Below are 19,659 nucleotides of genomic sequence, written 5' to 3' on the forward strand. Positions count from 1 at the left end.
CCTTCTTGACTATTTTCTGCACCTGTTCATGGCATCGAACCCCATATACCATTGGATGCTGACAATATTCCCACTCTCGGCCTTTAGTGTGCCAATAGTACTCTTAACTACAACATCTCTCATTGCATTTTATGTCCCTAGTAAGTTTCCTTTCATAATCCTTTTTAACTGCTTTTGTAAGTCACGATGTGGAATTTTGTTAATCTTTGGATTTGTCTCATTCGTGGGATTTGCATTTTTATAAGCCCTTTCTTTTAATTTTATGCTGTCTCTTACCTCTTCGATGTCCCTGGCTATTTTTTGAGATAGCATGTTTCCTTCTCATGGGCACTGGATGTTGACCTGAGGAACTCTAGCAAAGTGGTTCTACAGTTACCATTATTGGCTTTTATGATGCAAAGGAAGCTGGCTATACGTAAAGTTTTACCACAGCTATTGGCCAGTTTTCCCTGTTAACCTCATGCATCACGACCATCTCAACACTACCAATGATCCCAGTTTTGCTCAGGTTGTTCCTGATATGGCTAAATTATTCTAATGGTGAAAAGGCTACTCTTCAGCTCTCCTTTGATATTCAGCACCTTTGGCATGTCTGATTCAAGGTTGTGGACAGAAAACCAGACTAAAGAACAGTAAGAACAAAAGGCTCAAGCAGGAATGAAAACATTGCAACTGCTGGCTCACATATTCCCTGTGTCAAGGACATCTGCTTTAATACTTATGGGCAGCATCTGTTAAAAAGCAACAACCTTCTGACATGCTGCACTTTCCTATGATTAGTGATACAACAGACATTTAGGACAAAAAGGATTTATTTGTGAAAGTTATCCTCTTGCTGAATTTTTCAGTCATGGTGGAGAGTTGGGACTGTGTTATAAGCCATTAAACAAATAAGTGTATTGGGCAGAATCTTCCAGGCCTGTCTGAAGGGTTTAGCAAGGTAGAAGGGAAAAATAAATTAGGCAAGAAGCCCAATTCAGTTTGCTAGCACCATGTTAAAATTTGGCAATTTGGTGAGTCCGGTTTCCCAACCTTGACCCTGGCAAAGTCTCTTGCATTCATTAACATGTTATGAATATTCATTAACACTCAGTCCACTGGAGTTATATTGATGGTCACAATTTTGTTACTACAAAGCAGAAAAAATGTGTTCACACATCCAGGCATTTGAGGTCTGTACCTGGTGCGGTGTGCACTTTTTTTTAGCAGGGCCTCTGACAGCGGGTGGTAATAGTGGAGGAGAGCACATCAGTTCCTCGGCGTCCCTTCCTGAAGGGGGTTACGTTTTTGGGGTGGGACTGCAGAGGATGAAGTGAGAGGCAATGGACAGAACCTGTCAGTTGGAAGCTTCTGATAACTGGAGAACCAGGAAGGGGAATTAGAGCAAGCATGCAACTGCTGAATACTTAACCAGACAGATTGGTGGCATACTTAAGCTTCTTGGTGAAGAGAGAGACAACAAGACAGGAGCCAGGAGCTGAAGCTCCAGTTTGGTAAATTAGCATTGAAGAGCTGAGCTTAGATGAGCAATCTGAGCAAAATCCTAAATTCAAAGCCATGAAGAGAGAAAGATCTCCTGGGACACAAGGTAAAAATGGTGTCATGTGATCAGGGGAAGTTAGCAATAGGAGGTTCTCCAAGTGAGGCTTAGAAACATAAAAATAGGAGCTGGGTAGGCCATTCAGCCTTTCAAACCTGCTGCACCATTTGATATGATATTGCTGATCATCCTGCTTTCTCACCATATCTTTTAGCACTAAGAAATATACCTAACTCCTTCCTCAAACCATTCAATATTTTGATCTCAACCACTTTCTGTGGCAGAGAATTCCAGCTCTCTTGCATTCTCCAGGTTATCACAGTCCTAAATGGCCTACCTATACCCTTAGACTCTGACCCCGGTTCTTGACTCCCAGGCCATCAACAGTACCCTTGCAATATTTATCCTCTTTAGTCCAGTTTTAGAATTTTATTGGTTTGAAATTTACTCCCCCACCCCTACCCCACCTCCAATTGATTCTTCTAAACTCCAGTCCTAATTGATCCAGTCTCTCTTCATATTTCAGTCCTTCCATCTCAGGAATCAGTTTGATAAATCTTTGTTGCACTCCCTCCATAGCCAGAGCATCCTTCCTCAGATAAGGAGACCTAAATTGCACACAATACTCTAGGTGTGGTCCCACCAAGGCTCTGTACGGCAAGACACCCCTGCTTCTGTTCATCTCAGCATGGGTCCCTTAGAGTAGTATCCTAAGCCTAACCATCTTCAGTTGCTTCATCAATGACCTTCCTTCCATAAGGTCAGAAGTGAGGATGTTTGCTGATGATTGTAGGATATTTAGCACCATTCACAACTTCTCAGATATTCAAGCAGTCCATCTTCAAATATCTGGACAATATTCAGGCTTGGGCTGACAAGTGGCAAGAAACAATCATGCCATATAGATGCTGGGTAATGACTATCTCCAATAAAAGACAATCTAATCACTGCCCCTTGACATTCAATGGTGTTACCATCACTGAATCCCCCAATGTCCTTGGTGTTACCACTAATCAGAAACTCAACTGGACTCATCACATAAACACAGTGGCTACAAGAGCAGGTCAGAGACTAGGGATACTGAGGAGAGTAACTCACTTCCTGATCCCCCAAAGTCTGCCCATCATCTACAAGGCACAAGTCAGGAGTGGAACGAAATATTGCCCACTTGCCTGGATGGGTGCAGCTCTAACAACACTCAAGAAGCTTGACACTATCCAGGACAAAGCAGTCAACTTGTTTGACACCACATCCACAAGTATTCACTCCCTTCACCACCAACATTCAGTAGCAACAGTGTGTACTATCTATAAGATGCAATGCAGAAATTCACCAAAGATCCTTAGACAGCACCTTTCAAACCCTGACCACTACCATTTAGAAAAACAAGGGCAGGTATATGGGAATACCACCACCTGCAAGTTCCCTCCAACCCACTCTGCATCCTGATGTGGAAATATATTACCATTTCTTCACTGTTTCTGAGTCAAAATCCTGGAACTCCATCCCTTTAGCATTGTGAGATGACTCGCAGCTGCTCACGAAGGCAGATCATCACCTTTTGAATGGCAGCTAGATATGGGCAATAAACACTGGCCAGTCAGCAATGCCCACATCCCACTGGTGATTTGAAAAGAAACTCAAATCCTCTCATTTTGAAAGCCAATATACTTTCATCACCTGCTGCATCTGCATGTTTACTGTCGGTGACTGGTGTACAAGGACATCCAGGTTTCATTGCATTTTCACCATCCCAATCTATCAGATTTCAGGTAGTCCACCTTCCTGTTTTTGTTGCCATAGTGGATAACCTTTTATTTATTCACTTCATCTACCATGCATTTGCCTACCCACTCAAATCACACTGAAGCATCTCTGCATCCTCCTCACAGTTCACCCCCCCCAACCCAATTGGTGATCATGAACTCATCACCAATTTGCTTAAAGATCAGGAGTTAAGATCTACAACATATTGATAGATCTGCAACTTGTGCAAATATCCATTGTGAATAACTCATTCCTCTAAGTTTAGCTTTCTCATTAATGTCTATTAAAGATTCTTTACCAGTAGCATAAATAATCCCACCTTTATAATCTTTGTGGTGTGCATGTGTTTAAATTGCTTGTGACATGCTCTGTCATGCTACTTAATGAGATTTATGGTCCTTCAGAATGGGTCTTGGAAGGCTTTCTGTGGTTTTAGGATTGCCATCTAAGGAATGCAAATTGTCTGGGGCAACCATCCTTCTCAACATTCAGCCATAATGGCTCCTAGCAGGAAAGTTATCTAGGGCAGGCAGGACTGAGATCTCTGAGCCATTAAAGCTACTGGATGAATGGTACTTTTGTTTCATCATCAAAGTTAGAGCAACTGATAAAAATCTGATGCTTTATATAATATGTGACACTGAGATCTTTCTTTTGTGATTTTCTGTCTTATTCCATCCAATCCTTTGCTGAAAACTGCTCAGATTTCTAAATGTTCTCCCTGTTATAATGAGGAGTCAGAGACTTGACGCTGGCTCATCTGCGTGTTTGTTTGAAATCTGTTTGTGTTTTCACTGTGAACTTTGTCACATGTGGGAGAGCCAGACTGTAGTGCACTATTGTGTGGTGGTTAATTATATTTATCATTCACCGTGCGAGATATCTCATGGAGATGCCTTCCACAATTTCCTGTTTGTAATCGTGTGCAGTGGCAACCTCAGGCAATGCTAATTCTGACTCATATGAGCATGAAGCATTAAGTAGATAGTGGTGCATATGCTGACAAAGCACAGGAGATCATTCTTCCTTTTGCATTAATGGAGTCAGATTCTCTTTTGTCATCCCTAGGCAATGATCTTGGTTGTTTCTTTGGTCCTGGCTGGCTTTCCCTGTCAGTTTAACATACTGTTACCATCCCTTGGGAAATTATATATCTACTGTCCCTGATGACTCACCAGAGAACATCTAATGAGGTATTGCTGAATTGTGGGGTGACTTCCTGTCTGGTATCAGACATCTTCAGGGTTAGGTGGGGCAGCCTGCAGAGGCTAAGCAATTATCTTGACTTTGAGAGTAAAATGTCATCTCGGTGCCTTTAAAGGTACCTGTAAATTAAGGCCAAACATCCTGACAGGTGAGAACGTCTTGTCTGCCTGCTAAACTGTTCAATTTTTGACTTGCACAATTTTGCTTTTAAAAATATAAGCACATGAGAAATTCCAATCCATCCCCAAGGAGAAGTACCTCCTGCTTTTATGTGTACACTTGGTCTGCAAAATAGAAGATTCTGACCAGTGACACAATAGCTGTAAAAATAGACTATCAATTTTTGATCATCATTTGATTTAAGTTCCTGGTTCTGTTTACTGTACTAAAATGGTTTTATAAAGGGAAAATCATGGAAAAAACACTGGCTTAGAGAACTGCAGTGATCACCTGACCACAAAATTAAGCCAGTTCATTGAAACTATTATGCAATCAAAAATAACTGAAACCAGTCTTTCAGAATTATATATCCTGCTTAATTGACCTATTGCTGGAAATTACACATTGGGATAAGAGTCACCTGCCTCTTATTCAGCTTGGAGGAAAAAAGACGAAGCCAGACATGGGAATACACAAAGAACTATATTTCAGACAACAGCTTTTGGACAGAGAGTGAAAAAATGGATTTTCTAACAGCATAACTGGAAGTTTGCTCACTGTCTCCCTGGTTTAATCTTATGGCTTCTTTGGCTAAGTAGTAATTACATTAAGACACACAGATGGTTTTACTCCATTGGGCAAAGTGAGTTTTCTTGTGATATCATCCTAAATTCACTTCGCTAACTAACCACCTAGCCCACTCCTATGACATCCCTCTCATCCCATGATAGCCCAGTTCTACCATTGTGTCTGGAAGAACCTGCTACTGCCAGGTGTCTGGGTGCTGGAGCAGCATCCCTGTCAGTTGCACTGTCTTTAAAGTGCTATTGCGCACCCTGTTAGTCTGGAGCTGTCCTGCATAGAATATAGAACATAGAACAATACAGCACAGAACAGGCCCTTCGGCCCACGATGTTGTGCCGAACATTTGTCCTAGCTTAAGCACCTATCCATGTACCTATCCAATTGCCGCTTAAAGGTCACCAATGATTCTGACTCTGCCACTCCCACAGGCAGCGCATTCCATGCCCCCACCACTCTCTGGGTAAAGAACCCACCCCTGACATCCCCCCATACCTTCCACCCTTCACCTTAAATTTATGTCCCCTTGTAACACTCTGTTGTACCCGGGGAAAAAGTCTCTGACTGTCCACTCTATCTATTCCCCTGATCATCTTATAAACCTCTATCAAGTCACCCCTCATCCTTCGTCGTTCCAATGAGAAAAGACCTGGCACTCTCAACCTATCCTCATACGATCTATTCTCCATTCTAGGCAACATCCTGGTAAGTCTCCTCTGCACCCCCTCCAAAGCCTCCACATCTTTCCTAAAATGAGATGACCAGAACTACACACAGTACTCCAAATGTGGCCTTACCAAGGTTCTGTACAGCTGCAACATCACCTCACGACTCTTGAATTCAATCCCTCTGCTAATGAACGCTAATACACCATAGGCCTTCTTACAAGCTCTATCTACCTGAGTGGCAACTTTCAAAGAGCTATGAACATAGACCCAAAGATCCCTCTGCTCCTCCACCTTACTAAGAACCCTACCGTTAACCCTGTATTCCGCATTCTTATTTGTCCTTCCAAAATGGACAACCTCATACTTGACAGGGTTGAACTCCATCTGCCACTCTTCAGCCCAGTTCTGCATCATATCTAAGTCCCTTTGCAGCCGACAACCGCCCCCTCACTGTGCATGCTTTGTGATATTTGCCTTGGACATGTCAGAGAAGAGAAGCTTAATGCCACTTTTCTGAATAGGTATCTGGAGGCTCTACTGCATGAAGTGGTTTAGAGGAGGGTGTCCTCTTCCTCTAGGATGCCTGAAGAGATCAATACACCATACGTTGCCACCCAGGTCAGTGCAGTCTCAGTTTTATCTCTGCTACTACACCCACTTCGACTGAGGTTCTTGCTCTACCACTCTCTCAATTTGCTGTAATGTTTTCCATCTCTACCTCTCACCCTCTCCAACCCCTCACACCACTGAACCTGCAGGGGGTTGGTTGGCTAGATTTGCAATGCTAAGTGATACCAACAGCAACGGTTCAATTCCCTGGCTGAGGTTACCATGAAGGTTCCACTTTCTCAACCTTGTCCCTTACCTGAGGCATGGGACTCTCTGGTTAAACTCTCCATCTCTCTAATGAAAGAGCAGTCCTATGGTTCTTTGCTGAAGAAAACCTTGCAATGGGTTCCATAATTTTGACCAGCACTACATGTCATTGAACTGTGATAAAACTGTGTTTAAAAAAAAAATTATTGCAGCCAACTGAAAAGATTTAAAAGAGGGGAACTCATTCATCCCTCCTCATAAGAAGTAGGAAATTATACAACTGCTTTCACACCTTTTGGATATTCCACAGTCAACATGTTACTTTTTAAGATGTACTGACTTTGGCTTTATCGGCAAACTGAATCATTGGCTTGTGCACAGCAACATAGTGAAAAAACAATTAATCTATCCTTATGGTGTTGATCAAGGAACAGGGCATGGGAGAATTTCCTATTTATTTTTGAATAGTGAAACAAAATCCTTTGCATCATCTCTAACTTTGATTTTTTAAAATATAATTTATTCATTTATAGGATGTGGGTGTCGCTCGCTGACCAGCATTTATTGCCCATCCCTAGCTGCCCTTGAGAAGTTGTTGGTGAGCTGGCTTCTTGAACTGCTGCAATCCACCTGCTGCGTTGCCCCATGATATTAGGGAGGGATTTCTAAGATTTTGATCCAGTGACATTGAAGGAATGGTGATATATTTCCAAGTCAGGATGATGAGTGGTTTGGAGGGGAGCTTGAAGGTAGTGGTGTTGCCACAAATCTGCTGCCCATGTCCTTCTAGATGGAAATGGTCATGGGTTTGCAAGGTGCTGTCTGATGATCTTTAGTGAATTTCTGCAATGCAGCTTGTAGATAGTATACACTGCTACTACTATGCATCAATGGAGGAGAGAGAGGATGCTTGTGGAGATGTAACGATATCACCTTAAACAAAGAAATCTTCCTTCAGTACTACATCAAACTGACTTTTGAAATTTATAACACTGAGTTATCAAATTGAGAGGCAGCTTTATGCTTACTGTTCCACACCGGCCAAGAGCAGATTCTCCTGTGTGAACCTATTAATGAGCAACATGTGTAACATTTGCACTTCAGTAAAGACATCCTCATCCACCCTCTTCTGCAAGATACAATTGCAGCCTCAGAACTGGTAAGGTACATATTTCCAGTATTTGTGAAGGTGGCTGTGGCAATGAACTTTTATGTACTTGGTTCGTTTTTGGCTGGAGGTATCTTGCAGTTTGCCATTTAATGTTGTTGAATATTCAAACAAAGCTAACTATATGTTTTCCCTTGCTGGAGAGCAGCAGTTGGAGCTAGTATGTGGCTTTGAGAGTTATAGCTTTCCTCCTGGTAATGGGTGCCACTGAATGTCATATATTTGCTTTGTGGCCACTGGGTTTTAACTCTGCTCTATGCTACAATTAAAGTGCAAAATGTGGGTTGTTTGTGACCATACACAATATAATGTGCACATCAATGCCTTGTAACCTGGTTGCAGTCATTATGACATCATTCTGCAACAGAAAGTAAGGACTGCAGATGCTCAAGATCAGAGCTGTAAATGTGTTGCTGGAAATGCGCAGCAGGTCAGGCAGCATCCAAGGAACAGGAGAATCGATGTTTCGGGCAGAAGGGCTTATGCCCGAAACATCGATTCTCCTGTTCCTTGGATGCTGCCTGACCTGCTGCGCTTTTCCAGCGACACATTTTCAGCATCATTCTGCAACAGTCCACTGTGCCATTTCATTCATGATATTGAGACCATGCAGCATCACAAACCAAGACACATGCTCTGCTGACAGCTTGAGGGCTCCTCTAGAGTGGCCCAGGCTGTGGAAACTTTGTTTCAGCTTCCCAATACTGCATTATAACAAACCAAGTTATGACTACTGGATGGTCAGAGGCATCTGTTGACCATTCTGACGCTGACTCTGAGGCTTAACCTATGTAAATATGCTCAGCATGCATTACATGAAATGTGACATAGCAAAGTATTGTCATGGTGAAATAATACTTGCATTGCCTGGACCAGTCAGGAGGAGGCCTGCAGTGATTGGCAGAGTAGGTTCTAATGATTTGTGGTAGTCTACATGCTGCACAATCTCACCAACAGTAGGAGATAAAACTTGCAATCAGATCAATGGGAAGGAAATGAGGAGGAGAAGTGAAAAAGGAAGTCCATTGGAAATTTCAGCAAGCCCTTTCTGACTGACTCATCCAACTGCAATCTCTATTCCACATTCACCAATCTGACCTTCTATTTATTACTTGGCCATTATTGCTTTAGTCTTTTCAATCATAATACAAAAACATAAGTTAACAGGGAGAGATTGAATAGGCTGGGGCTGTTTTCCATGGAGGCATAAAATCATGAGGGATAGGATAAGTAGATGAAGTCTTTTCCCTGGGGTGGGTGAGTCCGGAACTAGAGGTTTAGGGTGAGAGGGGCAAGATATAAAAGAGACCTAAGGGGCAACATGTTCATGCAGAGGGTGGTGCATGTGTGGAATGGGCTGCCACAGAAAGTGATGGAGGCTGATCCAATTGCAACATTTAAAAGGCATTTGGATGGGTATATGAATAGGAAGGGTTTGGAGGGATATGGGACTAGATTGGGTTGGGATATCTGGTCAGTAAGAACAAGTTGGACCGAAGGGTCTGTTTCCATGCTGTACCTCTCTATGACTCTCTGAGTCTAACAGAAAATAAATAGTTCAAACCAAATTTATAGACCAAATTATCTTGTATTTCACAGAAATGACAATTAATGCCAACATCCTTGTACAGTTAACACACACCACATGCCACAGTCCTGTTTTGTCTGGGTTCCTCCCAGCAAAGCCAATCCATTTTTAACCATTTACACTTACTCTTAACTTTTTTTCTTTTCTCTCTCTCTCTCTCTCTCGCACTGCCCCCCTCTCCCCCCCCCCCACCCCCACCGCCTGTCTTTCCCTCTGTCTGTCTCTCTATCAACAGCATAAAACCACCATTTCTCAGCTATTTTCGATTCTAACAAAGGGTCACTGGACTTGAAGGCTTTTAACTCTCTTTTTCTCTCTACAGATGCTGCCAGACATGCTGAGTTTTTCCAACACTTTGTTTTTGACACTTGTGTTATTCCCTTGTTACTGTTTTCCTCGAGGCTTTGTCTGGCCTAGTGTTCAGCACAGTCTGAACCTTGTACCTACAGCATAGCTGTGACTTCCAGTAGGGAAGATTACAGATTAATTTGAATATTGACCTCCTACATTTCCAACTGACAGTAGTCTGGGCTGGTTGGCTGACAGACAAAAGCAGGAAGGGCAGATACTGTCATGCTGAAAGAGGACAGCAGCTTATGCTCCACGGGACCACTACCATCCCCATATGGCAGTATCTCAACAATCCTTGCAATCTGGTGGATAGCAGGTTGCTGGATATTACAACAGTCCGGCAAATCCTTGTGAAATATTTGTAACTGCAGCCATGACAACATCAATCTGAGTTGGAAGGTAGAAAATTGAGCTTGCATGAAAAGGTTCATCTGCAGCACTCAGATATGAGGATGGATTTTCGTAATTCCAATGTTTGTGATTTTTAAGATCCAAAATGGCTGCAGGCATAAATGAGAGTCTGAAGAGAGAAACCAGCAGATTGTCACATCTAAGTGTCAAAGAAACTTTTAAAAATTTATTTTGTGGGATGTGGGTAATGTTGGCTGGCCAGCATTTATTGCTTGTACCTTGTTGGCCTTCAGAAGGTGGTGTTGAGTTACCTTCTTGAACTGCTGCAGTCCACCTCAAACAAATTTGGCTGTGATCTCTTGTGACTACAAAGAATACAAAGGACTGATGACTCCTCCTCAATGGTAAGCCATCAATGTACATATTATGCTGCAGACACGTTTTGTATTTTTGTCTTTGAAGGATACACAAAGGCAAAAATTAAAAGGTTAGTTTGGACTATATTGGATTGGGTTATTGAGAACTGAGTGGTAATAAGTGGTAGATGATTGAGTTGGAAGTGAATTGAACAGTTGTTGAGGGTTGCGATGCATTTGATGGGTTACAACATTTAAAGATGAATGCACCAATCTTGACCACTTTGGTGCAAACAATGCACTATTAGCAACACTGTATCTAGATTCTTGGGTTTAATATTGAGCATTGATCTCTGCCTATCTGGTCCCACTGCCTCCTGAGAGCTTGTCTGGAAGATCTCCTGGTTCTCAATGGATATAGTACATTTTTAATCCCTTGCGCATTCTTGATCAATGTTCCCTCGGCATTTCTGAAATATCTCCCATGTTGGACTATTGTCTATCTTTCAACTGTAGACTTACATCAGGGACCTGGACCAGCCACAGAGCACTTCATTGTCAAGAGCTGCAGCTTGACATTTGGTAGTGCAGGGTGGCATTACCTGATGCAAGCGGACAGTGTGCTCAGTACCAAGTGCTATTTACATCACAAACAATGAGTGCAGGTAAATTCTCCATCATGGTCCCTATGCTTATATTCAGAAACAATCAAGTTTAGACACCATGTAGATCAAAAGTTTTTAGCATCTGAATTTTCTTCTTTGATTGTGAATTTTATACCAAGTCTCTGGAAAACATTTTGCTATGTTGTAATTATTTGGTTGGATCAAGTGAGAATGTTCCTTTAAAGACGCCATGTGGGCTGCAATAAATTTCAGTAATTAGAAGAGCATGTGGTTGTCTTGTTTTATGAATATGAGGGATCATTTTTGGAAATCCCCAGATGCAGATCAAAGGGAAAATGATACCATTGAAAATTAGTTTGCTTAATATACCATTCAGAGCTAGTTGTATTTTTCTGTAGGCTAGAAACTGGATCTTCCTGTGCTCTCATTTAACAGGCGTAAAATAAGTGCAATCCAAGCTGGTTTTTAGTGACCTGCATCAGAAGGTACCTTCAGGGTGTCCAACCTGATATATTGCGGATCCCTTTACCAGTGCCTGAGGCAGTCCCCTAAAACAGGCTTTGGGTAATTTACATAGAGAAATTATGGCTCAATAGACTCCTTGCAGAAATTAGATTGCAATAAGCACAGTTTGCTCAACTCCAGATACATCTGTGACTGCTAATTTATTTTTAATAGAATTTTCAAAAACATCAAAAGGTGGAATCTTCTGGGCTGGGGACAGCAAGCCTGAAAGCGGGAGGGGAACTAAGTTAAGTGGAATGGTGGCTGATCAGACCCTGTCACCTTTGAAAGAATTAAGTTGTGGGTAAGAAGGCCAAAATCTCCACCTTCGCACCCCACTGCCAATTGAGAGCCTTAAGTGGTCAGTTCTGGAACAACCAGCCTGAATGGTATGCAGTTCCTGGTCAATTCACCCTCACCCTAGCTCATCCTTCCAATAGGAGAAAGTGAGGACTGCAGGTGCTGGAGATCAGAGTCAGAGTGTGGTGCTGGAAAAGCCTGACCTGCTGTGCTTTTCCAGCACCACACTCTCGACTCATCCTTCCAAAAGGAAACCCACCAGCAACTAAGTAGCTGTTGATTGCGAAAAGATGTGGTGGACTTTTCCATCTCCATAAGCCTTGGCTTTCCTTCTTTGAAACTCCTCCTCTTTTCAGATCTGTGTAAAAAATGATAAGCTACCACCCATTGTTGTGAAACTAAGAAAAGTGGCAGTGCTCCCATGACAATATGTCTGTATATAATATCAGAGTTTGAATGTATACTTAATCAAACAGCCCTTCTAGAGCTATAAGCTAAACTAGTATATTTAAGACATAATGGACTTCTGGAGTGTTAATTGATTTTGATAGAAATGGTGTACAGAGATATGGACAAAAGGCAAGAGAATGGCACTTGATAATAGAACTGGTGCAAGAACAATGAGCCCAATGGCTTTTTTTGTACCATAACAATTCTGTGATTCTGAGACTTTGTTTTGATGTAGTTTTACTTTTATTCTAACTATTCTATATCTAGATAGTTTTTTAAAAATTTTGTTTTCATCATTTATGCAATGATGATCTATTGGTAAATAAGATCTGTTGCCTTGAGTGATTGCATTTCAATGAATGACCACTACATTAGTAAAATAAATATGATCTACCAAGCCAACTCTCATTCTGGGATCTGACTTGTCTAGTAATAATATCAATGAGATCAGGACAATACATCTCTGTGTTTTGGGTATTTGTAGTATGGGCATGCCAGCTTACCATAATGTTTGAGCTGCTGTTCATGATAGAGACAGTGACAGCAATTTCAATTAAGAAATGACAGGGCCTGCTTGGTTTCACATGGTAAAGAAAAAAACCATTTCCTGATCTAACTGGAAGAATGTTTCGTAGTTAATAAGATTTGGGTTTTCAATTTCCCCTTTCTTGGGCTGGCAAGAAGGGAAAATAGTTGGGTGAGTTAGCACTGGGAGAAACTTTCACCCTTCTCACCACCACTGCAATTAAATGCTGGGCAAGAAGATCCATGGGCAAGTTTCAACACATGCCAGTCAACTACATCTCTTAAATGTTCGATAGATGACCATCTACAGGCTTCAACCACATCCCTCTACAAACACTTGTCTCGCTGGTGGGTGAGAAAGGTAGCCGGTTTCCTGACTTAGATATCGGGGGACCCACCTGCTGAGTTTACGAAGCGGGCCCCCAATTTGCACTAATCGGGAGGCAATTGGAGGCATGAATGGTGGGAAAGGGGGTGGCCTCTGAAAGATCACCCCTGTATTCTTTTATAAGCCCCCAACCTGCAAGAAGAGGAAAAAAATGATTTACTGCTTTGTTGTTGGATGCCTCTAGAGTGATGACCTTCACAGAGAACCAAATGCAACAATCCACAGAGTGCATTTGCCCCTCATTAATAGCCCCTAGCACACTCAGGGTGAAGTAAAAATGATGAAAAAGTTTGCATCATCCCATTCTGCCCTCAATTAAGTCCATCAAATAGCTCTCCAATGCTTGGATACCAGGGAAGTGTGCATGTGGGCTCTAAACGGGAAGATGGACAACTGGAGCATGGAATAGGGGACTTTGTTCCGCCTCTGTGCTCATGCCAATCCCATTCATAATGTCTCTTGTCCTATTCGACAATATGCCCTTCTGTGTGTCGGTGATGCAGCCTTTGAAGGGGATTTTTCAACCTTCTAAACAGAGGATGTCTGCTATGAGCAATTGATCAATCAGAAAGAGAGAGTACAAAGTTAAAAATCACACAACACCAGGTTATAGTCCAACAGGTTTAATTGGAAGCACACGAGCTTTCAGAGCGACGCTCCTTCATCAGGTGATATTGGATGACTCGATAGTAACACAGAATTTATAGCAAAAATTTGCAGTGTGATGTAACTGAAATTATACATTGAAAATTTGATTGTCTGTCAAGCCTTTCATCTGTTAGAATACAGTGATAGTTTCACTTCTTTCATGTGTAAATCACAAAACCCTTTTTTGAAAGTTGCATTCTCGGGTTAGCTATTAACAATGGTGGTAGCTAGACACTATGTTGAAGGTGTTAGCCCCCTGTGTTCTCTGTCTATGACCTGATGTTTAGATTGATTCTAATCTAAAAAGTGAGATAACAGAGTTTTACATAAATTCATGTAGTTTTTGAGCTCAGAGTTCTACATGAATGTATGCAGTTTTTGAGCAAAGTGCAATGTAACTCTGCAAGTATAAATTCACCCCACAAAATATATGTGTGCATGTGGGTCTTTGTCTGTGTGTGTGTGTGTCTGTCTGGGGTGGGGGTTGTGAGTGTGAGAATGTGTATGTGAGTGTGTGTGTCTATAAGGGTGTGGGTGTCTGTGTGCACGTCTGTGTGTACCTGTGTCCGTGTGTATGTGAGAGTGTGTGTGTGTAGGAGTATCTGTGTGTGTGTGTAGTGCAATGGTGATCACCTGTAATGTGACATGAACCCAAGGTCCCGGTTGAGGCCCTCCCTATGGGTACCGAACTTAGCTATCAGCCTCTGCTCGGCCACTTTCCTCTGCTGCCTGTCCCGAAGTCCACCTTGGAGGATGGTCACCCGAAGGTCTGAGGCTGAATGTCCTGGATCACTGAAGTGTTCCCCAACTGGGAGGGAACCCGCCTGTCTGTTGATTGTTGTGCGGTGCCCATTCATACGTTGTCGTAGCCTTTGTTCGGTTGCTCAGGACATTCAGCCTCGGACCTTCGGGTGACCATCCTCCAAGGTGGACTTCAGGACAGGCAGCAGAGGAAGGTGGCCAAGCAGAGGCTGATAGCTACGTTCGGTACCCATAGGGAGGGCCTCAACCGGGACCTTGGGTTCATGTCACATTACAGGTGATCACCATTGCACTACGCACACACACGATATTCCTACACACACACACACACTCTCACATACCCACGGACACAGATACACACGGACACGCACACAGACACCCACACACACACACACTTTCTCACACTCACAACCCCCACCCCAGACAGACAGACACACACACACAGACAAAAACCCACATGCACACATATATTTTGTGGGGTGAATTGTACTTGCAGAGTTACATTGCACTTTGCTCAAAAACTGCATACATTCATGTAGAACTCTGAGCTCAAAAACTACATGAATTTATGTAAAACTCTGTTATCTCACTTTTTAGATTAGTATCAATCTAAACATCAGGTCATAGACAGAGAACACAGGGGGCTAACACCTTCAACATATTGTCTAGCTACCACCATTGTTAACAGCTAACCCGAGAATGCAACTTTTAAATAAAGGGTTTTGTGATTTACACATGAAAGAAGTGAAACTATCACTGTATTCTAACAGATGAAAGGCTTAACAGACAATCAATTTTTCAATGTGTAATTTCAGTTACATCACACTGCAAATTTTTGCTATAAATTCTGTGTTACGATCGAGCCCTCCACAATTACCTGATGAAGGAGCGTCGCTCCGAAAGCTAGTGTGCTTCCAATTAAACCTGTTGGACTATAACCTGGTGTTGTATGATTTTTAACTTTGTACACCCCAGTCCAACACCGGCATCTCCAAAAGAGAGAGTAAGCAGCCTGCATTGAGCTCTGCTAATTCCACACAATCTGTATCCCATAGCTGAAGTGGAAACTGTAAGTTAGAAGATCTTAGAACTCTAAGATTGGTTATTTACCTGACTTTTCAACACAGTTTTTGCATTGTCACATTTCTGTTTCATAGGTATATGCCTGCAGCCTGATGTGTAGTCTTCTGCCTTGTGAAGAATGGTTTAACACTGATTAGTAGCAAGTAATCATTGACTGTGAGAGAGATGGATTACAGATTGTCGGATTGCTTTGTATTGATGACTAAGGGGCACAAAGGGTTCAGAATTATGTGTCAAGTGACTACACTCACTTAGTTTAAGCAAAGTATTCCTGAATCAGATTGTTCCAACATCCCTGAAGTTTTGGAAGGCAGCTATTGTTACCCTCACCACATTATGTTCCTGATCCCCTTTGTTAATTTTCCTGTTGTTCCTCCTCTTCTAAAGAAACAGAATGTTCATTATCTTCCACATCTGGAGTTCTAGTCTGCATTGCTGCTCAATATTGTGCAAGGCACAGCAGACCCCCATCATTCTAGAAACCGTGACCAATCGACACTGACAGAGATAGATAGGGTTTTGTGGTACAAAGAGAATTTACGGATATGAGAAGCTGAAGTTGAGTCAGAAGATCAGTCATGATTGTATTCAAAGCTAGAGCATATTCAAATGGCTATCACCAACTCCAGTTTTATGAAGAGTTCTCCCAAATCTGTACACACAACTCGATCATAATACAGCAACGCAATTGCTTGCTTGATGACAGCTCTGGCGTTCACATAACTTTATTTGTACATTTCTTGAGTGTTTGTTTTTTGGGATTCTTAGTTTACATCAGCTATATGTCCGGAGCATCTCCACAAAGACGATCACTGACACTCTTTTGAGATATGAATAGTTCTGGAAGACATGGCTGGCACAGATTGAATGCATCATGACAATTTCCTGGGATCTTGCACACAGACATACTGGATGACAGGTTGCAAATGAGCCAAACATTGATCAGTGGAAGCCCTTTTGGTTGAAGATGACTCCAGGGTGATCTGGGACCAAATTGATAATCATGTCTGCAGTGATCGATCCCTTAGACTTCTGGGGAAGCCAGTCAGAGCTCTGAGTGCCAACTCATTTTACCTGCCCACATAAGTTGAAATATGTACATAAATGTTGAGGCAAATACTTAGCTCTGGTGAGATGCTTGAAGCAGCAGCTTGTGAGATTCTGCAAATATCATCACCTTAAATACTGTGTGGTTGAAATAGACATGTCCACCTGGTCCACTTGGCAGGAGAGCTTCTTCCAGAAGGTGACAAATATCAGGGACCTTCTAATAAGAGTCTGAGCCTCTTGAGGCATTGGTGCTCAGTCCAGAAAACCTCTACCCTACCTGTCAACATTACGTTAAGAGTATTGTCTCCCGAGAGATGGGGTTCTCGCATGGAACATCTCTGGGACACACGCATGAAACAACCCCACTGCCCCATGGCTGAACACTTTAACTCCCCCTCCCACGCCATCAAGGACACGCAGGTCCTGGGCATCCTCCACTGCCAGACCCTTACCATCCGATGCCTGGAGGAAGAACGCCTCATCTTCCGCCTTGTGACCCTCCAACCACACGAGATCAATGTGGATTGCACCAGTTTCCTCATTTCCCCTTCCCCCATCTTATCCGTGATCCAACCTTCCAATTCGGCACCTCCCTCTTGACCTGTCCTACCTGTCCATCTTCCTTCCCACCAATCCACTCCACCCTCCTCTCTGACCTATCATCTTCATCCTCAACTTCATCTACCTATCACATTCTTAGCTACCTTCCCTCCAGCCCCACCCCTTCCCATTTTTCTCTCAGCCCCTTTCGGCCACCCCCTCATTCCTGATGAAGAGCTTATGCTTGAAATGTTGATTTTCCTGCTCCTCAGATGTTCCCTGATCAGCTGTGCTTTTCCAGTACCACACTCTTTGACTCTGATCTCTAGCATCTGCAGTGCTCACTTTCTCCCAGTTTAAAAATATACCTCCTAGCCTTGACATTCTCCACCCTAAAGAAAAGACACTTGTTATTCACCTATCTATACGCCTCATTATTTTATAATCCTTTATAAGATCACCTCTCAACTTCCTACTCTCTAGTTAAAAAGGTTCCAGCCAATCCAACCTCTTTTTGTAACTCAATCCCTCCATTCCCGGTAACATCCTGGTAGACCTCTTGTGAACCTTCTCCAGCTAAATGTCCTTCCTATAACAGAGCGACCAGAACTGGACACAGTACTCTAGACGAGGCCTCATCTACTTCCTGAACAACCTCAACACAATGTCCCAACTCCTATACTCAAAAGTTCTGAGTAATGAGGTTTTTAAAAAGTCTTTAAAACATAACAGTTTTTAAACATCTGTACCTCAGTTTCTCAGGTCTCTTTGCCCACTGCCCTTTTATTTGTTTTCTGTAGCATGTTCAGGAAGCTGAGAAAATCAGTGAACAACATTGTCAGAATTCAAGATTGGAGAAACAGATAATGACGAGTTCATGAATATAAGTAGCTGATTCATCTTTTTTCTAATAGGGTTTATCATGAACTGCAATCAAGTTCAGGTTAAAGGTGAAAGTTGACAGGTTCCTGCTGGATTTTCATTAAACTGGCTGCTTTCACTTTTAATCTATTAATCAAATCTTTTAATTTGTTGTCTGCTTTGAGCCCTCCCATTTTGAGATTTTAAAATTCTACCCATTTAACCCAGTGTCTCTTCCAGAGATGATGACTGATCTGCTGAGAATTTCCATTTTTGTTTTGGATTTCAGTATTTTTCTCTGTCCTGCTTTGGGGTAGTTTTTCAGCAGTAAAACATTAGTAGCATAGTAACAATTTAGAAACTTGCAGTTTTCTAAACCAACCTGAGAAATTTGTTGAGATCTCCATGCTTCATGTATTCAAAAACCATAATGAGGGGGTCACCTTCCACGCACACACCATAGAATGTCACAATGTGCTCATGCTGCAGGTTGGTCAACAGCTCCGCTTCACGATGGAAGTCCTTGCGTGCATTGTCACTGGCTTCTTTTAATGTCTGTGTGTGTGAAATAACAAGATCTTTTTCACAAATGCCTTTTACAGTTTGTTTTTAGATGACACTAGATGATATCATGATAAGGTGCAGCTCCGGACAACAAAGTGTACAATATGCATTTTGAGAATTTGGCACTAGCGAAGACTTGACAAACAGGAAGAAATGCCAGATTTATTCTGGATATCTGTTCTCCTAGTTCCAACATAAACAGTCTGCATGTCCTTACCTGCTCCATGTCATTTTTCAGCTGAAAGGGAGGACACGTACCGGCATCTATGCATAATCATCTACTAAGTGTCGTAAATTTTATTAATAAATCTGATGGGATGCAGTCTATAATATAGCTACACGGTTAGTGAATACACTGATAGTGATCCTCCAAAAATGCTTAGATTCTGGAAAAGTTCCAGAGGACTGAAAAACTGGCAATGTAACACCATTATTTTTTAAAAAAAGGAAGGACTCAATAAACAGGTAACAATATACCACGGAACACATTAGGAGTCGATTATATGGGATGTAATTGCAGATCATTTAGAAATGCATAATATGATCAAGCAGAGTAAGCATGGTTTCATAAAGGGGAAATCATGCCTAACAAATTAACCAGTATTATTTGAGGAGGAAACAAGCAGGATAAATGAAGTGGAAGTAGTGGATGTAATAAATTTGGATTTTCAGAAGCTATTGGATAAGGTAACACACGTTGGGTTCATAAGATGAGAGCTCATGGTGTTTGAGGTAGTATATTAGCATCGATAGAGAATTGGCTAATCAATAGGAGACAGCTGGGGTGAAGGGGAGATTTTTAGGTT

The 19,659-nt window shown here is 42.1% G+C and overlaps 1 protein-coding gene across 1 annotated transcript in view; it reads right to left on the reverse strand.

Moving 5' to 3' along the window:
• The window catches only part of ntrk2a (neurotrophic tyrosine kinase, receptor, type 2a), a 257,615-nt gene that overhangs the window by 72,546 nt on the left and 165,410 nt on the right, over positions 1-19,659 (reverse strand). The window contains exon 14 of the mRNA XM_043713062.2: positions 18,672-18,844. Coding sequence (XP_043568997.1) covers positions 18,672-18,844 — 173 coding nt within the window. The remainder of the gene's footprint in view (positions 1-18,671; positions 18,845-19,659) is intronic.

Source organism: Chiloscyllium plagiosum, unplaced genomic scaffold (assembly GCF_037043375.1).
Source record: "Chiloscyllium plagiosum isolate Xiang-an unplaced genomic scaffold, Cpla_swu_hap1 HiC_scaffold_2, whole genome shotgun sequence".
Lineage (NCBI taxonomy): Eukaryota > Metazoa > Chordata > Chondrichthyes > Orectolobiformes > Hemiscylliidae > Chiloscyllium > Chiloscyllium plagiosum.